Source organism: Pteropus medius, unplaced genomic scaffold (genome assembly GCF_902729225.1).
Source record: "Pteropus medius unplaced genomic scaffold, Ma_sr-lr_union100, whole genome shotgun sequence".
NCBI lineage: Eukaryota > Metazoa > Chordata > Mammalia > Chiroptera > Pteropodidae > Pteropus > Pteropus medius.
Window position 1 is genome coordinate 70,224 of NW_024346285.1, and position 25,134 is coordinate 95,357.

General features: G+C 39.0%; 1 protein-coding gene across 1 annotated transcript in view; it reads left to right on the forward strand.

Annotated features, from left to right (window-relative positions):
- The first annotated feature begins 1,133 nt into the window (after positions 1–1,133).
- The window catches only part of ZNF169 (zinc finger protein 169), a 43,062-nt gene continuing 19,061 nt past the window's right edge, over positions 1,134–25,134 (forward strand). Inside the window, 2 exon segments of the mRNA XM_039875727.1 lie at positions 1,134–2,329; positions 2,438–2,590. Coding sequence (XP_039731661.1) covers positions 2,228–2,329; positions 2,438–2,590 — 255 coding nt within the window. The 5' untranslated portion in view covers positions 1,134–2,227.

A 25,134-nucleotide genomic window follows, 5' to 3' on the forward strand; every position in this document is an offset into this window, starting at 1 on the left:
TTTCCTTTTTAAATTATTTTTAGAGAAGAGGCTAAATCTGGTTCCTGTTACTTCATTTTAGGCAGAAGCAAATAGGAAGTAATTTGAAAACTTCTGTCAAATTCCTAGAAGTGTGTCTTTTTATAACGATTTTGATATATCAGTTTCTGAACTTTCTATTCTGTTTCATCTAATCGATGATTGTTATATTAATGTCATTTTGTAGCTTTAAATGTCTTCACGTTTAGTTTTTCCTAATTTTTTCTTATATTAAAAAAAAGCTTCAGAATCTTCTCTTTAACAAAGAAAAATTCCAGTACCTTTTGCATTTTTTAGAAGTTCATTCATTACATGCTGTTATTTAAATGTAAAAACACGAGGATGAATTTGCAGGATAGAGGACAAATACACATCCAGGTAACTAACATCTCTTCATTTAAAAAAAAATAAAAATTACAAGGACTCTATATTAAGTTCAATAAGAACGATTTTAGTGCTCACCTGAACCACCATGTAACCCCAGGGCAGTTTGATTTTACTTGCTTGATTTTCCACAATTTCTCCCAGAGCCCAAGTGACTAATTCTGACACGTGAGCGCGGGCTCCAATGGAATCGAGGGGTTGATTTACAGACGCCCTCACTGAACGACCAAGTCCAGTAGGGCTCTCTGGGAAGGCGACATGCGCCCTGGAGCGTTATGGGAGTATAGTCCATCTCGCTGCAGTCTGGGTAGTGTGCGCCGGCTCTCGGGGACATTGTGGTTATTGCAGACCCCACTCCAGGAACACTGTGTGTAGCGTAATCCCGGACTACAGGGTAATGTGCCTAACTTAATCTCGTGCCCTCGGAGCATTTCGAGTAGCGCGGGACCGCGCCACGGGGCATCGCGGGCATTGTAGTCCCGCCCCGGGGCGTTGTGGGTAGTGTGACACCCCCGCTCCGCGCCAGCTCCGCCTCATAGTGGGAATGGGAACTCTGTTGGTAGAGTAGTCTGCGCTCCGGGGCATTGTGGGCATTGTAGTTCCTCCCAGAGGCACTGTGGGTAGCGCTCTACCACGCCCCCGGGGGTAGGTTGGCGTGTGGTAACGGTCCTTCCGCACTTGTGGTGAGCGAGTCTGCGTTGGCAGCCGGCGCCCAGGAAAGGAGGGTCGGGAAAACCGGGATAGAGAGGGCGGGAGAAGTCTCGCTTTGACCGCGGGTTCCTTGAGTTTGATTTTCCGGGCGCGGTCGGGGGCTGGGTGCCCAACGTCCTGGCCTGGAGAGGCCGGGAATAGTTAGGGTGATTTGGGGGACACCGGCACCCCTGGCTCAGAGCAGACATCCCCACAGCTGTGGGCGTGCGGCTCCGGCTTACGTCCTGAGGGTTCATGGGGGCGCGCGGCTGGATAATGCCCACCGTGGTGGTTGGAGGCGCTCCTTGGCCCCGAGGATTCGGGTTTTGGGGGAAGCATTGTTCTGCGGCAGACACCTAGACTTATTTGGGTGAAGGAGGTGGAGGATGACTGGGGCCGAGCGACCCGGGTCAGCGAACTTCGAGCCCCTGGCAAGTTCGAAGGGCTGACGGAGTCTGCCATCCTGGGTTGCTTGGGACATCCTTGTGGCCAGACAGCTCCCTCCGGCGTCGGGACTTTCTTGAGCATGGGGTGAAGTGAAGTGGAGCTCACGGGGCAGAGAACTTTCCCCAGCCCCATGGGGCTGCTAGTTGACCCCCTGAATTACTGGGGATTGGGGGGGGCGTGTAAGACATCCGCACTTAAATTCTTATTTTTAACTTTTCATTATGAAAACATTACAATCATACCCAGAAGTAGCCATGAGGTTCCATGGATTCATCACTCAGATTCACCATTTAGCAATGAGAACCTGTCATTTTCGCCCAAATCAGCAATCCCAAGTGTGCTTCTCTTTGAGCACTGTCTCTCCCCAGGGGCCTATGCCGGGCCTGAAGTCAGAGTTCAAATACAGGTCTAACCCTTTCTCATGAAGTTGTCTTCAGTGTGGAAAGAGGTAAAACTTGTTTGGCGCATGCTAAGTGCTCAGTAACGTTAATTTGTGTTTTTACTAAACGCATAGGCACATGAAAGATGATGTCATGCTGGCTTGATCTAAAACCCTGACTCTGCCCCTCTGGCCGTCTTTCCCTTCCTGGTTCTAATACTTTGGTGAAGAGGACCCCAGCTACGGGATTGGGGGTTTCCACCCTACCAGCTGGGCTGGAAGAGAATCCTGAGACCAGAGCTGCTTTTTATGCCCAGGTCTTCCTTGGAGCATCCCGTGCACCCCCCGGATCCAGAGGGGCTGCCTGTTAGGGAAGGGAGAACTCCTAAGGGCCTGGCAGCCCTATCTCAGGTGGGCAGCACTTCCCTATATTCCTGTGGTGTCTTTGCTCATAATGGAGAGGGTACATTGCTTTTCTTGGCCTTGATATCTTGGGTGTAATATGCTCTCTGGGCTCAGAGCTGCAGGTGGTTTACCCTGAAGCCAGGCCTGTTCTTGAAGAGTCACAGCCTTCCGACCTCATTCAGAGGCTTCCCAACATCTACAGGGAACTCCCTCTCAGACATTCACCCAACAGTATTCTCAGGTCCTTGGAGTGCTGGCAAAACAAAGGTGAGGAGAAGTGTTTTGAGAGCTGTAGTCCTATGTTGCTGGCTGTATGCTTTCTGTTCACTGCCATAGTTTATTTCCTCAGCTATCTTGTACATTAAGTAGTAAAATTCTCATTTTATAGAGAGGGAAATGATGTAGTACCTTTTGTCTTGGAGCTAGTTGTTCTTTAGCTTTCAAAGTTTGAATGGAAATTCAAAAGGAGGTGCTCTATTTTTCAAGTTCATGTCATATACTTAATGCTAATAAAAATAAAACATTTGTTCACTTTCTCCTGATCCTTGGTCTCATTCTCTAATGACATTAACTTCTGTTGATGACATTAATGACACCAATAGAAGGCAGGAATCAGACCACCTAGTCTTTGCAGTTTTTTCCTCACTTCCTTAAGATTTTTTCTTTTTTCCTTATTTTGGGGTGTGAAGGGAGATAAGTCATTAAGTTTAAAATTATGAAAATTTTACAAATACAGCCAAAAGTAGTGAGAATACTGTAAGAGCTCCTAGGTGCCCCTCACTTAGTTTCAGCAGTTGTCAACATTCTGCTCTTTTAGTTGTCGCTGCTGAAGTATTTTGCAGCAAATCCCAGATAACATCTTACCTATAAATACTTGTTTGCATCTCTTTTGAATAAGGACTTTAAAGAAAACAACTTTTAAATCACATGTTACACCCAACAAAATTAACTAAAATTCCTTAATGTCATCTAAATGCCTTGCTACAGTTCCCAATTTATAAGGATTGACATACATAATTTGTGCTTTGATCTGAGTGGAATTAAATAAGAAATCAGTAACAATAAGTTATCTAGAAAAATCTCAAATATCTGGAAATGAAATTGAGACTGAGTAAAGAAATACTGGATTTATCGAATGCAGACAACTCTCTTGATGATTTTCATTATAAAGGGGAGCAGAGAGATGAGATAATAACTGAAGAAAGAAATCATGACCCTCCTCTGGTCAAATTCTCAAATTCTCTAAATGCTTTGCTACAGTTCAAATCTAGCTCTCAACAACCCAACTAAGGGGTGTGTGCAGGACCATAGTGGAAATCTGCCTTCTCTATCCCCATTCGCTTTTCTACTCACCCGGTCTGGCCCTGCTGATCTTTTTTAATGGCAGGATTCTGCCTCTTGGCACAGTCTGCATGATCTCAGAGTTCTTCTGGCCTCCTTGTGTTTTCCAGATTGTCCACTAATGTTATGAATTGTTAAGTCTTGTCAATTCTTCCTCCTCTTTTCCTTTCTCCTCACCTTTATGTTTGCTCAGCTTATTGTCTTTCCCCTGTTCTAGTTCATCTTTCTGTTTTAAAAGGGTCCTCTATTGCGGATTTTGAAGTCGGACTCCGAGGCTCTGTTGGTATGACTCTATCCTTGGGCATTTGCCTTCAATCTGTGTCCCTCCTCTTTTCTCATCTGTAAAACAAGGCTAATAGCAGTGTTAGGGTTGTGAGGTGGAAACGTGATCCTACTTTGGAAGTGGTGAGGGTGCTTGGCACATAGTGCTCAGGAAGAGTGTATCTATTCTGAACTGCCCCCCACCCCAACCAGGCTTTCCAGAATCATCCTTCACCCTTCAGCTGGACTCTTGCTTATAGCCACATGGGACTCTATTCCAGTCCATGCAGTTTTATTCCCTCGTGCTTTTATGCTTCACACATTCACCTTTGTTAACCAACTAGCTCAGATATTTCACCAGGGCAAAGATTTCTGAGTATTCTCTGGCAGAATTACTCCCACTGTCCCTTTCAGTCCCAGAGGATGTATACATGAGGACTCTAAGGCTCTCATGGTGCATCCAACTGTCCAGCTGCCCTGCTGGTGTTGAGATGGTTCTTTCAGGGACCTTGTCTGGCTCTTGACTCCTCCTGGGTAATTGCTTGGCACCCAGCTGCGAAGATAGGAGAGGTTATCCTTTCTGCCTGGAAAGAGATGTTTGTTGGGGGAGTGATGGGAACTCGAGTGGGCAAGGGGGTTGGACTGTTACTGGGGAGGGCCATGAGTGCCAAGATAATAGGTGTGGATCTCGTTCTGTGGTCAGTGAGACCCACTGCAGGGTTTTGACCAGAAGAGAGTCATGATTTCTTCCTTCAGTTATCTCATCTCTCTGCTCCCCTTTATAATGAAAATCATCAAGAGAGTTGTCTACATTCGATAAATCCAGTATTTCTTCACCCAGTCTCAATTACATTTCCAGATATTTGGGATTTTTCTAGATAACTTATTTTTACTGGTTTAATTCCACTCAGATCGAAGAACAAATTATGTATAATGTCAATCCTTGTAAGTTGGGAGTTATTTCACAGCATATATAGTGTCTTGGTGAATCAGATGTTGCTTAAAGCTGATGAGATCAGATATCCTTTCCTTGTTCCTGATTTCATTTACTATTTTATCATTAAGTATGGCATTAGCTCTAGGTGTTTTTCTGCAGATGCTTATGGATTAAGTTGAGGACATTTCTATTAGTTTGCTGAGATTTTTTAATCATGCATAACCTTTGAATTTTGTCATATGTTTTTTTCTGCAACTGTTGAGGTGATATTTTTCCTTTATTCTGTTAATGAAAATAATTACATTGATTGTTTTCCAATTGTTAAACTAACATTGCATTTTTTAGATAAATTTCACATGTTCATGATATGTTATCCTTATAATATATTGCTCGTTTCGACTTGCTGATGTTTTTAAAGGATTTTTTCATGAGGATATTGGTCTGTGATTTTACTTCTTGTAATATCTTTTTCAGATTTTGATATTTGGGTTATGCTGGCTTCATAAAGTGAATTGGGAAGTATTCCCTTCTCTTCCTACTTAAATATTTTATGAATTAATCAGTGATCCTGGACTTTTCTGATAAAGTTTTAAATTATGATTTTTATATCTTTAGCAGACGTAGAGATATTCCAAATTTCTATTTTAGTTTTGATAACAAGGAATTTGTCCATTTCATCTAACTTTTTAGAACTTTGAGCCAATGGTTTTATTTTTTTTAATAGGCATCCCTTTTAATGCCTGCATAATTTGTAATGTTTCCTATTTCAATCCTGATACTGATCATTTGACTTTTATTTAATCACTCTTTCTATGGATTTAGCAATTTTTATTATAGATTGATCCTCTTTTACTATTTTTTGTGGGAAATATAACCTATTTACCCTCTTAACAATTTTTATATGTACAGTACAGTATTGTTAACTGTATCCACATTGTTGTACAACACATCTCTAGAACATTTTCATCTTGCATGAGTGAAACTTTACCCATTGATCAAGCACTTCCTTTTTCCTCTTCCTTCCAGCCCCTGGTAACCACCATTCTACTTCCTTTTCTATTAACTTAGATACCTCATATAAGTGGAATAATGCCATGTTTCTTTTTGTGATTGGCATATTTCACTTAGCATAATGTCCTCAAGGTTCATCCATATTGTAGCAAAAGACAGGATTTTCTTTTTAAAGGCTGAATAATATTCCTTTTTTTTGTATTTACCACTTTTTCTTTATCCGTTCATCTGTCAATAGATAATTAGATTGCTTTCACATCTTGGCTGATATGGTTCTGCAAATGTATCTTCAAGATAGTGTTTTCAATTCCTTTGGAGATACATCCAGAAGTGGAATTGATGGATCATCTGATAGTTCATATGATAATTCTATTGTTAATTTTTCGAGGAACCTTCCTACTGTTTTCCATAGTGGCTGCACCATTTTACAATCCTGGCAATAGTACATTAGAGTTTCAGTGTCTCCACATCCTTGCCAAACTTGATATTTTTTGCTTTTTCAATAATGGCCATTCTAACAGGTGGAAGTGGTATCTCATTGTATTTTGATTTGCATTTCCCTGATAATTTGTGATGTTTAGCATCTTCATGTGCTATCGACTATTTGTATCTCTTTGGAGAAATAGTTATTCAAGTCCTTTGCCTATTTTTAATCAGGGTTTTTTGTTGTTGTTGTTAATGAGTTGTAGGAATTCTTTATATGTTCTGGATATTAACCCCTTGTCTGGTATATGGTTTGCATCTATTTTCTCTCATTCTGTAGGTTGCTTTTACACTCTGTTGATTGATTGTTTCTTTTGCTGCACAGAAGTTTTTAATGTAGCCTCATTTGTCTATTTTTGCTTTTGTTGCTCGTGTTTTTGGTGTTATTGCCCATTCCAATGTCATGAAGATTTTCCTCTGATTCTTTTTTACAATTTCAAGCCTGGGACTTAGCAATTTTAATATTTGCAAATAATCAACCTTTGCTTAATTTCTTTATAGTTTTTTTTCCTCTTTATTTTCTAGCTTCTTAAGGTGCTAGGTGATTTTATAAATTAATTTTGTAAACTAAAACTTTTCTTTTTTTGGTGCATTGAAAGCTATAATTTTCCCTTAAAGAAAAACTAGAACTGTGGTATTGGTTTGCTAGAACTGCCATAACAAAGCACCGTAGACTGGTGGCTTAAATAGCAGTTTATTTTCTTACAATTCTGGAGGCTGTAAAAGATCAAGGTGTTGGCAGTTTTGTCTTCTTCTGAGGTTTTTCTTTGGCTTGTAGATGGCCTTCTCCCTGTGTTTACGTGGTCTCTCTGGAACTGTCTGTATTCAAATTTTTTATAAGGATATCAGTTATATTGGATTAAGGCCCACTCTAATAATGTCATTTTAACTTAATTACTTCTTTAAAGAACCTGTCTCCAAATGAAGTCACAGTCTAAGGTACTGGGGGTTAGGACTTTAGCATATGAATTTGATAGGAAACATAGTACAGCCCATAACAAATCCGTATCGCAAATTTGGTTAGTCGTGATATGTTTTTTAATTAAGTTTATTGGGGTAACATTGGTTAATACAATTATATAATTTTCAAGTGTACATTATAATTTGACATTTGTATATTCTATTGTGTGTTTATCACCCAAAGTCCAGTTTCCTTCAGCTACCATATATTTGATCCCCTTTACCCACTTCTCCCTCCCCCTAATCCCCCTTCATTTGACCTCCTTTACTGCATCTACCTCCGCGCTCCTCCCCCACTCCCCACTCTCTGATAATCACTAGTCTGCAGTCCATGTCCATGAGTCTCTGTTTGTTTGTCCTGTTTATTTGTTGCTTTTAGGTTTATATCCCACATATAAGTGATATCATGCGATTTTCAACTTTTTCTGTCTGGCTTATTTCGCTTAGCATGATTATCTCGAGGTCCATCCATGTTGTCACAAATGGCAGTATTTCGTCTCGTCTTATGGCTGAGTAATATTCCATTGTATATATGTACCACAGCTTCTTTATCCAATTATCTATCGTAGGACACTTCAGTTGCTTCCATGTCCTGGCCACTGTGAATAATGCTAGAGAACATACAAATGGCCAACAGATATTTGAAAAGATGCTCAATATCGCTAGCTATTAGGGAAATGCAAATCAAAACCACAATGAGATGCCATCTCACGCCTGTTAGAATAGCTTTAATCAACAAAACAAGTAATAACAAATGTCGGAGAGGATACGAAGGAAAAGGAACCCTCATACACTGCTGGTGGGACTGCAAATGGGTACAGCCACTATAGGAAACAGTATAGAGGTTCCTCAGAAAACCAAGAATCAATCTACCATATGATCCAGCAATCCCTCTACTGGATATTTACCCCCAAAACTTGAAAACCCATATCCTAAAAGATATTTGCATTATTCACTGTGATATGTTTTGATATGTTGATTTTATTAGAATCATTTTATTATAATCATTAAGTTCGAAACACTTCTTTATGTCCTTTGGAATATTTGCTTTCATCCGTATCCCTTTTAGACTAGTGTTGCTTAATTTCTAAATATGGAGGTCTTTGTAGATATCTTACTGTTATTTATTTTTACTTCAGTTCCATCTTGGGCAAAGAACATACTCTTTTTAAATTTTAGTCCTTTGAAATTGATGATTGGTTTTATATACCTCAGAATTTCATTTACCTTGGTAAACATTCTGTGTGCACCTTCTGCATTTGGCTTTAAAGTTGTATAAATGTAGATTGGATCAATACTGCCTGATAGTGTTTTCAAATCTGTTTTCTTACTGATTTACTGTCAACTTATTTTTTTACTTACTGAGAGGCATAGTAAGTTTTCTTACCTATGATTATGATTCTGTTTCTCTTTTTCACTTACTTTTTTCCTATGTATTTATACCTATGTATTTTTTCCCAGTCTATGGCTTGACTTATTTTCTTACCAGTATCTTTTGCAGAACAGTTTTTAGCTTAACAGAATCTAGCTTAACCAATTTTTTTCTTTCATGGATTGTGTTTTTGGTGTTACATCTGAGAAGACATTGCCAAGCCCAAGGTTACCTATATCTTCTCTCATGTTACCTTCTAGGAATTTTATAGTTTCACATTTTGCCTTTGGTTCTATGATCCATTTGATAATTTTTGTGAAAGGTGTAAGATCTATGTCCAGATTTTTTTTTGTTTTGCATGTGGATGTCCAGTTGTTTCAGTATTACCATTCATTGAAAAGATAATCCTTTCTCCGTTGAATTTCCTTTGCTCCTTTGTCAAAGATCAGTTGACTCTATTTGTGTGGGTCTGTTGCTGTGCTCTCTGTTTGTTTGGGGTTTTTTTTGCCAATACCACACTCTTAATTACCGTGGCCTTATAGTCAGTTGTGGAATCCAGTTGTGTCAGTCTTCGACTGTTTGTCTTTAGTATTGTGTTGGCCTTTCCATATAAACTTTAGAACCATTTGAGGATATCTTCAAAGTAACTTGCTGAGATTTTGATGGAGATTGCGTTGAGTGTATAGATCAAGTTGGGAAGAACTGATATCTTAATACTGAGTCTCCATATCCATAAAATGGACTATCTCTCCATTTACTTAGATCTTTGGTTTCTTTCAGCAGAGTTTTATAGTTTTCCTCATATAGATCTGATTCAAATTTTTAAAAGGTTTATACCTAAGTATTTCACTTTCCTGGGAGCTCATATGACTATTGTAATGGTTTTAATTTCAAATTCTGTTTGTTCATGGCTGGTACGTAAGAAAGCAATTTATTTTTGTATACGAACCTTGTATCCTGCAGCCTCGATATAATGACTTGTTAGTTCCAGAAATTTCTTGTTGATTCTTTGGGATTTTCTACATAGGCAATCAAGTCATATGCAGACAAAGACAGTTTTAGCTCTTCTTTCCCTATCCATATGCCTTTTATTTCCTTTGTTTTCTTACAGTAGCTAGCAATTCTAGTATGATATGGAATAGGAGTGGTGAAAGGGGACAGCCTTGCCTGTTTTTGATCTTAGGAGGACAGCATCTACCTCCTAACTTGGAGCAAGCTGATTTAATCTCACCATTAAATATGATGTTAATTGTAGACTTTGCATTTTTTATTTAAGCATAGTCAAAATTATTTGCAGAGAGTGTCGCCATAGCCCATTCTTAACCTAAGCCTAATAAAATTAGTATTATTCTTTAATGCTATCTAATTTCTAGTCAGTGTTCAGATTTCTCTGATTGCCTCAAAAATATCTAAACAAGGTCCACACATTGCATTTAATGGATATCTCTTTGTCTCCTTTTATTCCACAAGAGTGTACGTATGTGTGCTCTCTTTCTTTCCCTCTCTTCCACCTCCTCCTCCCTCTCCTCCTTCCCCTTCTCCTTCCTCTTTCTCTCTCTCTCCCCTCTTCTTTATGCTTTTAACTTGTTGAAAAATTTTAAGAAAATTACAAATATGTCAGTTCGACTCTCAGTACTTCAATTACTTAATAATGACTTGTTTTTCTCTACATTCAGAATATCATGATCACATCTAACAATATTCACAATAATTCTCTAATATCATTTAATACCCAGTTCATATTGAATTCTCCTTTATAGTCCCCCAAATGTTCATCTGTGCAAACAAGGCCTATAGATGACATTCGAAGAATGGTTTATTTCTTAAGTAGCTTTGAATTAAGGAAAATTTCCCCTCTTGAAGTTTTTTGGTTTTGTTTTTTTTAATAAAATTGATTTGTTGAGCACCTGGTTCATTGGCTGATTGCCCATTCTTAAATTTCAAGTCACATTTCACATCTTGGGAATCAAATTTTGGATATATAAGTAGAAGGGATCATGAAACCAAGTTATATAAGGCTTCCAACGTGCTTCAGGTCTCCCTCAAAATCTACATTCTGTGTAGTGCTTTCCATTTTGAATTTCCTGGGTCTTATCCTTTGGCCTCAGGGCAGATGTAGATAGGGAGCTTCTGTTTTCACTATGATAGGTCACTTTATTTCTCAGTGTGAGTGCTCACCTCTGGCCACTCTGAGGTCCTTTTCCTTTTAATAGTGTCCACACAGTGACAATCTCACCCCACTGCTGGGGGCTTCATTTCCCAACCCGACATTGAGGCCGAGCCTGCGGCTGGCCCAGCTCTGAGGTTCTTCTTTATAGGACACTGGTTAAAAATAAGCTTCTCTGTGCTCTCTGCAACCTGCCTTTCATAGCTCCCCTTACTCCTCCTGAACTAGGAGGCTGGATGGAAGGGTACTCCTCCCAAGCACACCCTCACTTCTCTTTCCCCAGCTCTGCCTCTGCAACTTGACTGTTCTCTAGAAAGAGCACTCAGCAGACCAGGAATATGACCCCAGGGCTCCTGACAACCAGGGACCAGGTAAGTCCTGAAATTTCTTTCTAGTTCTTGCAGGATGGACCCATCATGTTTTTCTTGCTGGTACTAAGCCATATCTAGCCCTTATCTTGGAGGTGTGGCCCATCTTACCTGGAGCCTTTTCTCAGACACCTCTGCTTCACTCATGACTTAAGCATTTACCAAGTAGTAAATTGTGATCAGCATAGTCAAAATATAAAGTTAGCACATTCCTGCATATGTGCCCAGCAATTCCCAGGGCCTAACAAATTGAAGGAAGGCTTTTGAGGAAGGAGTTGACCAAGCTGCCCCTGGTGGATTTAGCAAGTTGAAGAGCTAAGGGAAGGCATTCCTGTGGGAATGGGACAGGAAACTTAGTGCATCTCAGAGACTGAGTGACTGGCAGGCTGTCCTTCACCATATGGGAAATTTGGAGCAGCCAGTGGCCTTTGGTCACATCAGTTTTCTCTTTGTAGAGGTGAGGGTGTTACTTGCTAGTGCTTGTGACTCATGGATGGATTAATTGGGCCGGCCCCATGCTTTTATTTCAATGAGTTTTCCACACTTAAAAATTGGAAGATTACATCTAAAGGTCTGGATTGCCAACTTCTCTGAGAATAGATTATTCCCCACTGTCCTTAATCCACACTGTTGGCGGATGACAAGTAGCTGGAGCCAACTAGTGTCTCCACAGTCTAGTCATATTCCTTGCTCCTCTTCACCCCAAGTCCAAGGCACCTGCTTCATTCACTCATTACTTGCCTGGCCCATGAAGGCTTTGCCTTCACCCGCTTTGAGCCTGGTTGGAGACAGTTCAGCCTGACTCCTGAAAGCCAGGCGGAGGAGTGTGGACTTGAACTTGGAGCAAGCTGAGCTTTGAAGTATTTTGAAAAGGAATTTGCCATATTGAAATCAAGGATTTGGAAGTAATAGTAATTGAGTGAATATATGTCCTAAAGGAATGATTTTCTAATCCCTAAGACTAGGCAGTATGGGAATTTTCATAATCGAATGGAGTTAACATTTACTGACCACCTAAACAGATACTGGATGGACCACTTTTGTGCTGACTATGTTAATTATGCAAAATAGTGTCAATTGTGCTAATTCAGTTTTGTATTGCCTATCCTATAAGTATGTCAAATGTAGATTTGTTTTGTAAGGAGATCTGAACTTGATCTTAATACTGTATTCATGTGGTGGATATTTGCCTGTTTCTGTATTAATTAAAAATGATTGGTTTTGATGTTATCAGCCATCGTTGAGAGCTGTGTGTTCCTCAAACCTTTTATACCTTTGAGAGAAAACAGTGCATGTAATTCAGAATATTTCCTAAGGTAACAGGGAAAGCTTTTCTTTTGTATGTTTCACTTTATCGTTTATGATGTTAATAGAGAAGCCAAAATGGAACACCAAACCAGTTTACTTTTCCTATTCCACCATTTCCTGTGGGATCCCCACACATCCTGAACTTCATCCTATGACCAATGTCTCTCATATACATGTTTTTTTTCCCTTTGATTCATTTCCTCATGAAAAATTGATGCCAGGGCATGAGATTCTGAGTGGCTGTTTTTTTAAGATGAAATTTCTATACCTGGATGACTGTGAGGCACTCATAACACACTTGTTTCATAAAGAGACCACAATCTTAACTTATTTTCAAAGAATAAAAGAACAAATAGATCTGTTTTGTTGTTTGTTAATTGAGGCATAAAAATAACATATTTTAGGGTTATTTAAATTGCATTTCCAGATATTGTGTTATGTATCATATCTGAATTATATAAACTATTCTGACCTATACATACAATATGACACTTAGGCATTTCTACTAAGGGCTTTTGCCTGGAGGAAAAATTAGAATACTGTATTCGTACCAGTAGTCCTTTCATGTCAATCTCAAGTTTTTCTAGCATGCACCTCCACACTCTTCTGGCCTCTACCCACCACACAGTTCCAAAGCCACTTCTACAGTTTTAGATATTTGTTACAGTAGCACTTCACTCTTAGTACCAAAATCTGTATTAGTCTGCTAGGACTGTCATAACAAAATACCAGACTAGTAGCTTAAACAACAGAAATTTATTTTTCATAGTTCTAGAGACTGGAAATCTAAGCTCAAGGTGCCAGTTGATTTCCTGGTGAGGGCTCTTTTCCTGGCTTGCAGATGATTGTCTTCTCACTGTATGTTCAAAGGAGACATGGCAGAGACAGAGTGAGTGAGCCCTGGTCTCTTCCTCTTCTTATAAGGTACCAGACTATTGTATTAGGGCCCCACCTTTATGACCTCCTTTAAGCTTACTTCTTTGGGGGCCATATCTCCAGATACAGACACAGTGTGGGTTAAGGCTTTGACATGAATTTTGGGAGTACATGATTCAGCCCATAGAACCCCACAAATGTCATGAATTTGGAAAAGTCTATAGTCGAAATTCACAACTTAACAAGCATCAGAGTATCTACAAGTGAAAATTCATAAGGGTACAGAGAATCCTATAAATACGATGAATGTGAAACTCTTGATTTGTTTCATGCCAGAGAATTGATAAAGGGAAAAGGTCATAGATAGAGTGAAATACAGGAAGTTTCCATGTACTAAGCCCACATGGAGCCTGACTCTACATCAGAGTATTGACACCAGGAAGTATAAGGAACATGGGGGAGATTCTGATGATACTTAGTGAATGTATGGAGGATGGCGAGAGCCCTGAGAATAGTCTGTTTCTAATCTGTTGAAAGTGTTATTTTTGGTCATCTACTAGGATATGGAAAGTGCCCTTAAAAACACATCTTGAAAGTGACTTAAAAACTTTTTGTCGATGTGAGATTTACATAATATAAAATTAACCATTTTACAACGTACAATTCAGTTGCATTTTGTATGTTCACAATGTTGTACAATTATCGCCTCTGTCTGGTTCAAGCATTTTTTAATTAAACAATCACTCCCCATTTGCTCCCCTCCCCAGATACTGACAGCCACTATCCTGCTTTGTGTCTCTCTGGATATTTCATATTAGCGGGATCATACAATTAAAAAAAAATAATTCTGCAACATCAAAAATGGCAGAGTAAGGGAAATTCATGGCTCTGTACCCTTCCACAAGCAGTTAATGAGCTGCCAAAAACTGTCAAAATTAATTTTTGTAGAACTTTGGAATCTAGTCAAAACTGGAAGATTTGGTGAAGAAAGAAGCTCCTACTTTGTGACAGGAGTGTACGGTGGCATTTTAAACTGCCTACCTACCAACTGTCTATGAGGAAGCCCAAGCGCAAAGACTTTAAATCAACTATCTTAAATATGCACAAAGAGCTAAAGGAAACCATGGACATGGAATTAAAAGAGCTAGGTCAACAATGTTTGAAGCAGTAGAGACTAACAAACAATAAAGAGAAATTATAAAAAGGAACCATATAGAAATCCTGGAGCTGCAGAGTACAGTAACTGAAGTGAAATGTGTTATAGGAGTTCAACAGCATATTTAAGCAGGCAAAATAAAGAGCCAGTGAATTTAAAAATACTTCAGTTGAGATTATCCATTCTGAAGAACAAAATGAAAAAATAATAACAAAAATGAAGAGTTTAAGAGACCTGTGAGACACCACCAAGTGTACTTACATACACATAATGGGAATTGCAGAGGGAAAGGAGAGGAAGAAAATTTCTGAAAACAATATCCAGAAACTCCCCAAATTTGATAAAAGACATAAATCTATATATCCAAGACACTCAATAAACTCCAAGTAGAATGAATTTAAAAAGATTTACACCAAGACATATTATTGTGAAATTGTCAAAACCTAAAGACAGAATTTTGAAAGCAGCACATGAGAAGTTATTTGTTACCTACAAGGAATCCTCAATAAGATTAATTAGCTGATTTCTCATCAGAAATCATAGAGGCCACCAGTCCGTGGAATGACATATTTAAGTCTCAGAAGAAAAATGACAACAAAATTTCATATCTGGCAAATTATCCTTCAAGAATGAAGGAGAAATTAAGATGCTTCCAGATAAATAAAACTTGACAGAGCTCATGAACAGTAGATCTGCTCTACAAAAAATGCTGGAGGCCAAAATGAAAAGACTCTAGACAGTAACTCTAAACTATAAGAAAGAAAACTGTAGAAAGTAAAGGTAAATTTGTAGGAAAATATTAAAGCAAGTATTATTGTATTTTTGTATGGTTCATAACTTTTGCTTTTTCTATATGGTTTAAGACAAACAAAAAATTATAAATCTGTGTTAATAGGCATACATGTATAAGGATGTAATCTGTGACAATTACAAAATAAGGGGAGAGGGATAGAAAAGTATAGGAGCAGAGTGTTTGTAACTAAATTGGTAGATTTTTACAAATTTAATGTTAATCGTAATCTGCAAAGTAACCACTAAGAAAATACTAAAAAATATACGGAAAAGGAAAGAAGGGAACAGAAATGTTACACTAAAGACTGAAAATGAAGAAAACATCTTGAGAGCAGCTCCCCCCCCCCAAAAAAAAATCAAACACATTTCTTAAAGGGGAAAACTATTAAAATGGTGGTGGATTTCTCATCAGAAACTACAGAGGTTAGATGGAAGGAGTGCGATGTTTTTCAGGGGCTGAAAGAAAAAAATTGTTAACCCTGAATCTTTTACCAAATGAAAATATCTTTCAAGAATGAAGGGGAAATCAGGACATTCTCAGATGAAGAAAAACTGAGAATTTCTTTCCAGGAGAATGAGTAAAGGCAATTTTATAAACAAAAAGGAAACAATAAAAGAAGGAATCTTGGAACATCTATGCAGTAAAGAGTTAACATTGCAAACTTAAGACTGCTATCCTTAGAGTCCTACTTGCTAGATTATCCTTTGGCCGTCACCAGAATCTTGCATTTCAGAAGGTTGGCACCATTACCAGAACTGATATTAATGGCTCACTGTGCCTAAAACTACGTAGACTGTGGTTTATTTTGTCCACCTGCTTTCCTTCTAGGATCTTGAATTTTGGTATGTGCTAGACAAAAAGTGCCTGTGTAACCAGCCCCCAATTCAAAAAGTGGGGTACTGAGCCTCTTATGAGCCTCAATGTTAGAAAACATTTAACACATGTTGTCACAAGTCATTGCTGGAGGAATTAAGTGGGTCATATGTGACTCCACTGGGAGAGGATTATTATAAGCTTATTCTTGGTTTCCTCCAGACTTTGCTTCTCATACCATTTCCTTTTATTGGTTTTGCCTTGAATCCTTTTGTTGTAATTATAGCCATGCATACAAGTATATGATGAGTCTTATGATTCCTCCTAGTGAATATCAAACCTGAGGGTGGTCTTGGGGACTTGTGACATGAACAGGATGAAAACAAAGTAAGGAAAAGTATGGGTAATTACAATAGGCACTCTTCCTACACATGAATTTTCTAAACTAATTTTGATGGTTGAAGCAAAAATTATTACATGGTCTGATATAATTCTAGAGGAAGTACTTAAGAAAATTCTATTTTCAACAAGAAGGGCAAGATGTATTGAGAGGCAAGATTTCTATACTTCATTCAAATTGGTAAAATGACAACACCACTAGACTGATAAGTTATGTATACATAACGTAGCACCTAGAACATCCACTTAAAAAGTTATACAAAGACATTCATTAAAAAACACTACAGATAAATCAAAATAGAATTCTAAAAAAAAAAAAGTTCAAGTAACCCACAAAAGTCAATAATAAGAAAACTGAGAAAAAGAATAACTGATATTAGAATAGTCTGAATACACCAACTAAAAGACTGGCATAGTGAATTTTTAAAAACCCTATATATCATCTAAATGAAACTTTGGATACAGTCAGAGTAGGCAGATTAAAAGGCTAAAAAACAAAAAGATGCATCATGCAAACATTAATCAAATTAAAGCAAGAGTGGCTATATTAATATCAGGTTAGGCAGACTTCAAAGCAAAGAGAGTTACCAGACAGGATGATAAATGGGTCAGTTCACCTGGAAGACATGGTGATCTTCAATATGTATAGCATCAAATGACAGCTTCAAAATATGAGAACAGAAAATTTAAAGAAATAGACACATCAACAATTGGAGACTTGAACACCCTTCTCTCAATGATAGAATAGACCTAAAATCAGTAAGAACTCATCAACGCCAACAACCAACAGAATCTAATCAACATATGTGTAATCTAAGATTCTGCCTCAAGAATCTAGAAAAACAAGAGCAAAATAAACTCAGAAGAAACAAATGGAAGGAAATAATAGTGATAAAGGCAGAAATCAATGAAATTAAAAGTAAAAATAGAGAAAGTGAAATAAAGAGCTTCTTTGAAAACAATAAAACCAACGAACCACTAGCAAGACTAAGAGTAAACACAAATTACCAGTATCAGGAATGAAACAAGGAATGTTCCTACATACTCTGTATCCATCAAAAGAATATCTACCCATAAATTTGAAAACTCAGATAAAATGCACCTATTTCTTGAAAAACACCAACTACCTTAACTCGCCCAATATAGAATGGATACTTTGAACAGCCCTATAACTATTAAAGAAGTCCAATTTGTAATTTTTAAACTCCCACAGAAGAAATCTATAGGCCCAGGTGATTTTACTAAGGAATTCTGCCAAATGCTTAAAGAAGGCAACACCAGTACTACATGATTTCTTCCATAAAAGAGAGAGTTGGGGCACATTTTCTAGTTCACTTTATGGAGCAGGTATTATACTGAAAACAAAACCAGACAAGGACAATAGAAAAATCTAAAACTAGAGATCAACATCTCTCACGAATGTAGACCAAAAAAAAATTTAATTAATAGCAAATTGAATTGAACAATATATAAAAATAACTATACACCATTACCAAGTACCATTTACTCCAGGGGTGCAAGACTGGTTCCATATTTGAAACCCAATTAATGTAATCCACCATATTAACAGCCTAAAGAAAAAAAAACACATCATTATATCAGTTGCAGTAAATGCATTTGACAGAATTCAGCAACCATTTGTGGGGGAAAAAATTAGGACAGTAGGAACAGAGGACAACTCTACATGATTAGGGACGTCTACAGAAAACTATAATCTTTTTTATTAACACATATAACAAAATTTACTATTTTGACCATTTTTAAAATGCATATCAGGTCCTTGAATAACATGATTTCCTTCAGTGTCATTTTGTTATAATAATGAGACACTGTAAGAACTCTTTTTTATAATTTTTTGATTTTTCAATTATAGTTGGCATACAATATCATATTTCAGGGGTACAACAAAATGATTAGACATTTATATAAATTATGAAGTGGTCATTCTGATAAATCTAGTACCCATATGAGACATAGTTATTACAATATTATTGACTGTATTCCTTATGCTATACTTTATCAGCAGCCCCCAGCCATTTGGCACCAGGGACCAGTGCTCCTCTGAGAATCTAATGCCTGATGATCTGAGGTGGAGCTGAGGCAGCGATATGAGTCCTAGGGAGTGGCTATAAATACAGATGAAGCTCCACTTGCTTGCTTGCCACTCATCTACTGCTGTGTGGCCCAGTTTCTAACAGGCCATGGACCAGTACTGGTCTGTGGCCCAGGGGTTGGGGACCCCAACTTTATATCCCACTATTTTGTTAACTACCAATTTATACTTCTTAAACCCCCTCTACCACCCACCCTTCCCTCCCAACCCCGCTTCCATCTGGCAACCCTCAAAATGTTCTCTGTATCTATGAATTTGTTTCTGTTTTGTTTATTTTGTTCCTTAGATTCCACATGTAAGTGAAATCAAATAGCATTTTTCTTTCTCTGCCTGACTTACTTCACTTAGCACAATACCCTCTAAGTCCATCCATGCAGATGGCAATATTTCATTCATTTTTTTTTGTGGCTGAGTAATAGTCCATTGTATATCAGTACCTCCTCTTCTTTATCCATTCATCCACTGATGGACACCCATGTGACCTCCATATCTTGGTTAAATAATGCTGCAATAGACGTATAGATGCACGTCTTTTTTTTTTCAAGTACTGTTTTGGGTTTCTTAGGATAGATACTCTGAAGTGGGATTACTGGATCCTTCTGTGTCTCTTTTTGTAGACTCTATTTTAAAGTCATTTTTCATTAAATATCTTATTCCATCTCTTTTAGTCTGTGTGTGTCTTTTCAGCTGAAGCGAGTCTCTTGTAGGCAACATATATAAGGGTCTTGGTTTCTTATCCATTCAGCCACCCTATCTTTGGATTGGAGCATTTAATCCTTTTTCATTTAAAGTAATTGTTGATATGTAGTTATTGCTATTTATTATTCATATTATTGATATAGATTTTTTTCTTTTTAAAGAAGACCCTCCAACATTTCCTGTGAAACTGGCTTGGTGGTGGAGAACTTTAGCTTTTTCTTCTCTGGGAAGCTCTTTATCTGTCCTTTGATTCTAAATGATAGCTTTGCTGGGTAAAATAATCTTAGTTGTAGGTCCTTCCTTTTCATCACTTTGAATATTTCATGCCAATCCCTTCTGGCCTCCAAAGTTTCTGTTGAGAAAACAGCTGACTCTGTGGTGCTCCCTTGTAGATAACTAACTGCTTTTCTCTTGCTGTTCTTAAGAGTCTCTCTTTGTCTTTAATTTTTGGCATTTTAATTATGATGTGTCCGCGAGTGGGCCTCCTTGGGTTCGCCTTGTTTGGGACTCTGCACTTCCTGGGCTTCTATGTCTATTTCCTTCACCAGGTTAGGGAAGTTTTCTATCATTGTTTCTTGCAATAGGTTTTTAATTCCTTGCTCTCTCTCTTCTCCTCCTGGTACCCATATGATGCAAATGTTGGTATGCTTGATGCTGTTCCAGAGGCCCCTTAAACTATCCTCATTTTTTTTTATTGTTTTTTTCTTGTTGCTGTTCTGATTCAGTGTTTTCTGCTACCTTATCTTCTAAATCACTGGTTCGATCTTCTGTATCATCTAATCTATTGTTGATTCCCCCTAATGTATTTTTCATTTCAGTTATTGTGTTCATTTCTGACTGGTTCTTTTTTATGGTTTTGATCTCTATTTTTATGTTTTCTATCTTTATGTTAAAGTTCATACTGAGTTCCTCTACACTTCCCCTAAGTTCACTGAGCATCTTTATAACCAGTATTTCGAACTGAGTTCTTTCTCTGTAGCTTTGTTCTCTTCTTTCACTTGAGACTTTTTTTTTGTCTCCCCATTTTGGCTGCCTCCCTGTGTTTGTTTCTATGTATTAGGTAGAGTTGCTTGGCTTCCTGGTTTGTAGAGTAGCCTTATGTAATAGGTGTCCTGTGGGGCCCAGTGGCACAGTCTCTCGTCACCTGAGTGAGGTACCCAAGGTGTGTCTCTTGTGTGAGTTGTATATGCCCTCCTGGTGTGGTTGATCCTTAGTTGCTGTTTGCACTTCTATGGGAGAGACTGACCCATGGGCTGATTGGTTGTGTGGATTGGCCAGTGAGGGGCTGACCCTAGAGAGCAGGATTCACTTTAGCAGGGCTCTGGTACCTACCTAGTCTTCTCTTTGGGTGTGTCCTCCTCAGATGCAGTCCTGGGTGGTGCTCCAACTCTGGCTTAGGACTAAGCCGGCCACTAGGTGTGCCAGGCCAAGGCCTTCTGGGAGGTGCTCAGCTGCAGGCCAAGTTCAGCCTGTGCACGGCCTGAGGCTACCTGGCAGAAATCTCCAGATAATCCACAGATGGCTGCCATGCGTGCTGGGCTTAGAGGTACCGCAAGAGGCCAAGCCAGTAACCAAGGCTGGCTGCCATAAGTGCCAGGCTTGGGGCTGCTCAGCAGGAGGTCAGGGGCATGCTGAAGCCAGATACTGTTTATTTAGATTTTGTGAACTTTTGAGAGATTTTGGGAAATCTGCAGCATGAGCCAAGACAGGCCATTTGTATGGGAAAAACAAACAAACAAACAAACAAACAAAAACACTGGAGGTGGCTTGTTGCTGTTTTTTGCAAGTTGGGTGAGGCAGGGTGACTAGTATTAGCCAGGTTGATGGAGCTCAGGTATGGTGGCTGCTAGTCTCTACATGCCAGGAGTGGGGAAGGTTCAACAAAGAAATAGTGGACTCTGCCAGCACCTCTGGGAGAAAGCCGCCCCTCTAGCCTTTGCACCGAAGCCAGAAAATCCAGTTCCTGTATGTCCCCAGCACTCAAGTACTTGCTCCAGTGCTAGAACTCAGAGCGAGTGACTCTGTCCTCATGTAAGCCCTTTAACCCATTTCCTGTTTAGAAAAAAAACGTGTAGCTTGCTATCAGCTTTTATTTAAATTTACATAAACATACTTTTTGAAGCTGAAGCAAATCTGACTGCTTCTCAATGTGGAAACAAAATATAAAAACTGTTCTTGGAGTTATTTCTAAACAGAACTTGTCTCTAATCCTAATGTAACAGAAATTTATGCATAAATCAGATTCATCAAATGAATCTTTGACTAACAACTGTTTGAGAACAATGTTTTAACATCAGGTGTAAGAATGCTGCGTTTTCTAGGATTTGACATTCTCAGTGATCAAGAATTACTATATTTTGCAGATGAAAATACCACTACTGAAAACAGAATGCTATAAATAGAATGATGTCATTTGTTTCCAAAGACTATCGCTATACTAGAGTGATGGGGAAATAATAATAAAAGCGAGATATTTTGTGGCAAACTTTGGGGGTAAGGTTAGGACTGTAATTTGTGAATTACCTCAAGATAAACACTGCAGCCGCAAGCGCCGCCAGTAGGTATTCTCAGGGCAAACGGGGAATGATTTGAGGAACATTTGCAACTCTGCAGCCCACTATTTCACTCAGCCACAATCACCACTGGTTTTCATAGCCACAGGTTGTGGGAATTTCTCTTCCTGGCACTGGAACCCTGGGCTGGGGAGCCTAGTGTGGAACTGGGACCCCTCGCTTTTCCAGGGGGACCTCAGCAGCCAAGATATCCCTCCCAGTGCTCAAATGCCACACATGGGTGTGGGACCAGCTCGTTTTCTGCTTCTGCCCCTTCTACCAGTCTCGAGGTGACTTCTTTTGTATGTTCCCAGTTGTAGGACTTCTGTTCCTCCAGACCTCAGGCAACTCCCAGTGATGGTTCTGTAATTTAGTTATAATTTTATAGAACTTAGCTCTAGTTCATATCAATTAGCTATAATAAAATTGGTTTCATTATACATCATTTTGCTTAAAGTCATAGAACCTGTGGACATTTATAAGTGAGGACTTACTGTACAGTTCAGTGGTATTTTAAGTATATTCACAGTGTTGTACATTCTCCATTATCATTCTCCATTTCCAGAACTTTTTCATCTTCCTAAACTGAAACTCTATTCATTAATAGTAACTCCCCATTCCTCATTGTCCCCTTCTTCTAGTAACTTATATTTAACTTTATGTCTCTATGAATTTGCTGATTCTAGGTACTTGCTATAAGTGGAATCAAACAATATTTGTTCTTTGTAAATGGCTTATTTCACTTAGTGTGATATTTTAAAGAGTAATCTATGATCCAGCATGTATCAGAATTTCCTTTTTAAGACTGAATAATATACACTTGTATGTGTATACACACACACTTACTGTGTTTTCTTTATTTTTTGATAGACATTTTCGTTTCCACCTTTTTGCTATTGTGAATAATACTGTTATGGACATTGGTATAACATATCTGTTTGAGTCCTTGCTTTTAGTTCTTTGCTTAACTTTTAGAGGAACTGTTGAACTCTTCCATAGAAACCATGCCATTTTATTTTTCTCATTAGCAATGAACAAAGATTCCAGTCTCTTCACACCCTGCAAAACTTGTTTTTTCTGGTTTTTTGCTTGTTTGTTTGTTTGTTTGTTTGTTTGTTTTCATGATACCTAAAGTCTAGCTCAACAGAGTTCCAATAACTAAGGACATACAAAAGAAGCCATGTTGAGACCAGTAGGAGGGTCAGAGACACAAAGGGGCCAGTCACACACACACACACACACGTGTGGTGGTTAAAAATCAAGAGGGATATCTTGGCTGCAGAAGTCCCCTGTGAATAGCCAGGGGTTCCATCCTCACAGCAGGCTTCCCAGCCCAAGGTTCCAGTGCCAGGGAGAGAAATCCCCATAACTCATGGCTGTGAAAACCAGCAGAGAGTATGGCTGCATGAGATGGAGGGCTCCTGGAGTCCTACGCATTCCTCCTAAAGGGCTTATGCATGGACTTACTTGCTGATGGACTTACTTGCTCTGAGCTCCACCACTGGGGCAGCAGCTAGAAAGTTGTTAGGGACATGTGAGGAGGAGCTGAATTGTCTAGCTTCAGGGAGAGGGCTGAAGGGGCAATTTTCTCCCAGAAAGAAGTGCTGGCAGTAGCCATTGTTCCTTTGTTGAGCCCTCCCACCACTCAGGCATGTACTGTATTTGAATCTTCATCAGCCTAGCTAACATCAGTTTTATCTCACCCTGGTGATTCCCTGAGACCTCGCCATACCTAACTGGTGGGCCCACCCAAGCCATTTCCAGTGGCTTTTCCATACAAATGGCCTATGTTGACTAATGCTGCTAACTTTCCTAAAACCTCTCAAAGGTTCACAAACCACAAACAAGCAGCATCTGGCCTTGATGTAGTCCATACCTCTTGCTAAGCAGCCTTAAGCCCAGCAGTAGCAGCAGCCAGCCTCAGTTTACTGCTTAATCTCTTCCAGGCACCTCTAAGCCCAGTGCAAGTGGTAACCATTGGCAGATCACTTTGTAGGTTATATCAAGTGACCTCTGTTAGAGCACAGGCAGCAGCTGACCTTGGCCTGCACTAGAGCACCTCTCAAGATGCCTCAGAACCAACACACCTGGTGGCCAGTTTTAGACCACAGCACCATCCAACCACCTCCACAAATGACCGACCCAAAGGGCACCAGGGCACTGCTAAACCAAATCCTGCTGCATAGGGTCAGGCCCTGCACGACAGCTCCTCCACTCTAGTCATGGTCAGTCCTCACAACCAATCAGCCTGAGAGTCAGTCCCTCATATTGACATGCCAACAGCAGTCAAGCCTCAATTACTACAGGAGGGCACACACAACCCACACAAGAAACATACCTGAAGCACCTGGCTCAGGTAACAGGGAGACTGAGCCACTGGGCCCCACAGGACACCTACTACATAAAGTCATTCTCCCAACATGGGGTGATGTAGCAGCTCTACCTAATACATAGAAATAAACAGAGATGCAGCCAAAATGGGGAGACAAAGAAACATGTTCCAAATGAAAGAGTAGAACAAAGCTTCAGGAAAAAATAAATAAATAAACTAAACAAAATGGAAATAAGAAATCTACCAGATGCGTAGTTCAAAACACTGATTTATAAGGATGCTCAATGATATCAGTAAGAATGTCAAAGAGGAAACATAAAAATGGTGACAGAAAATATAAAAAACTAGTTAAGTGAAAAATACAATAACTTAAATGAAGAATAGAAGTAATCAACAGTAGATTAGATGAAGTAGAGAACTGAATCAGTGATTTGGAGCACAAGGTAGCAGGAAATATCCAGTCAGAACAGGAAAAGAAAAAAAAAATAGTTTAAGAGGCTTCTGGGACAAGACGAAGCATACCAACATTTGCATCATAGGGGTACCAGAAAGAGAAGTGAGAGAGCAAGGAATTAAAAACCTGTCTGAAGAAATAATGATGGAAAACTTCCCTAACCTGGTGAAGGACATAGACATACAAGCCCAGGAAGCGCAAAGTCCCAAACAAGGTGAACCCAAGGAGGCCCACTTGAAGACACATGTATATATATATTATATATATATATAATATCTTTATCCATTCATATATATACACACACACTATATATATATAATATATATATATTATATATACAGTATATATATAATATCCTCTTTATCCATTCATAACACACACACACATACACACACACACACACACACACACACACA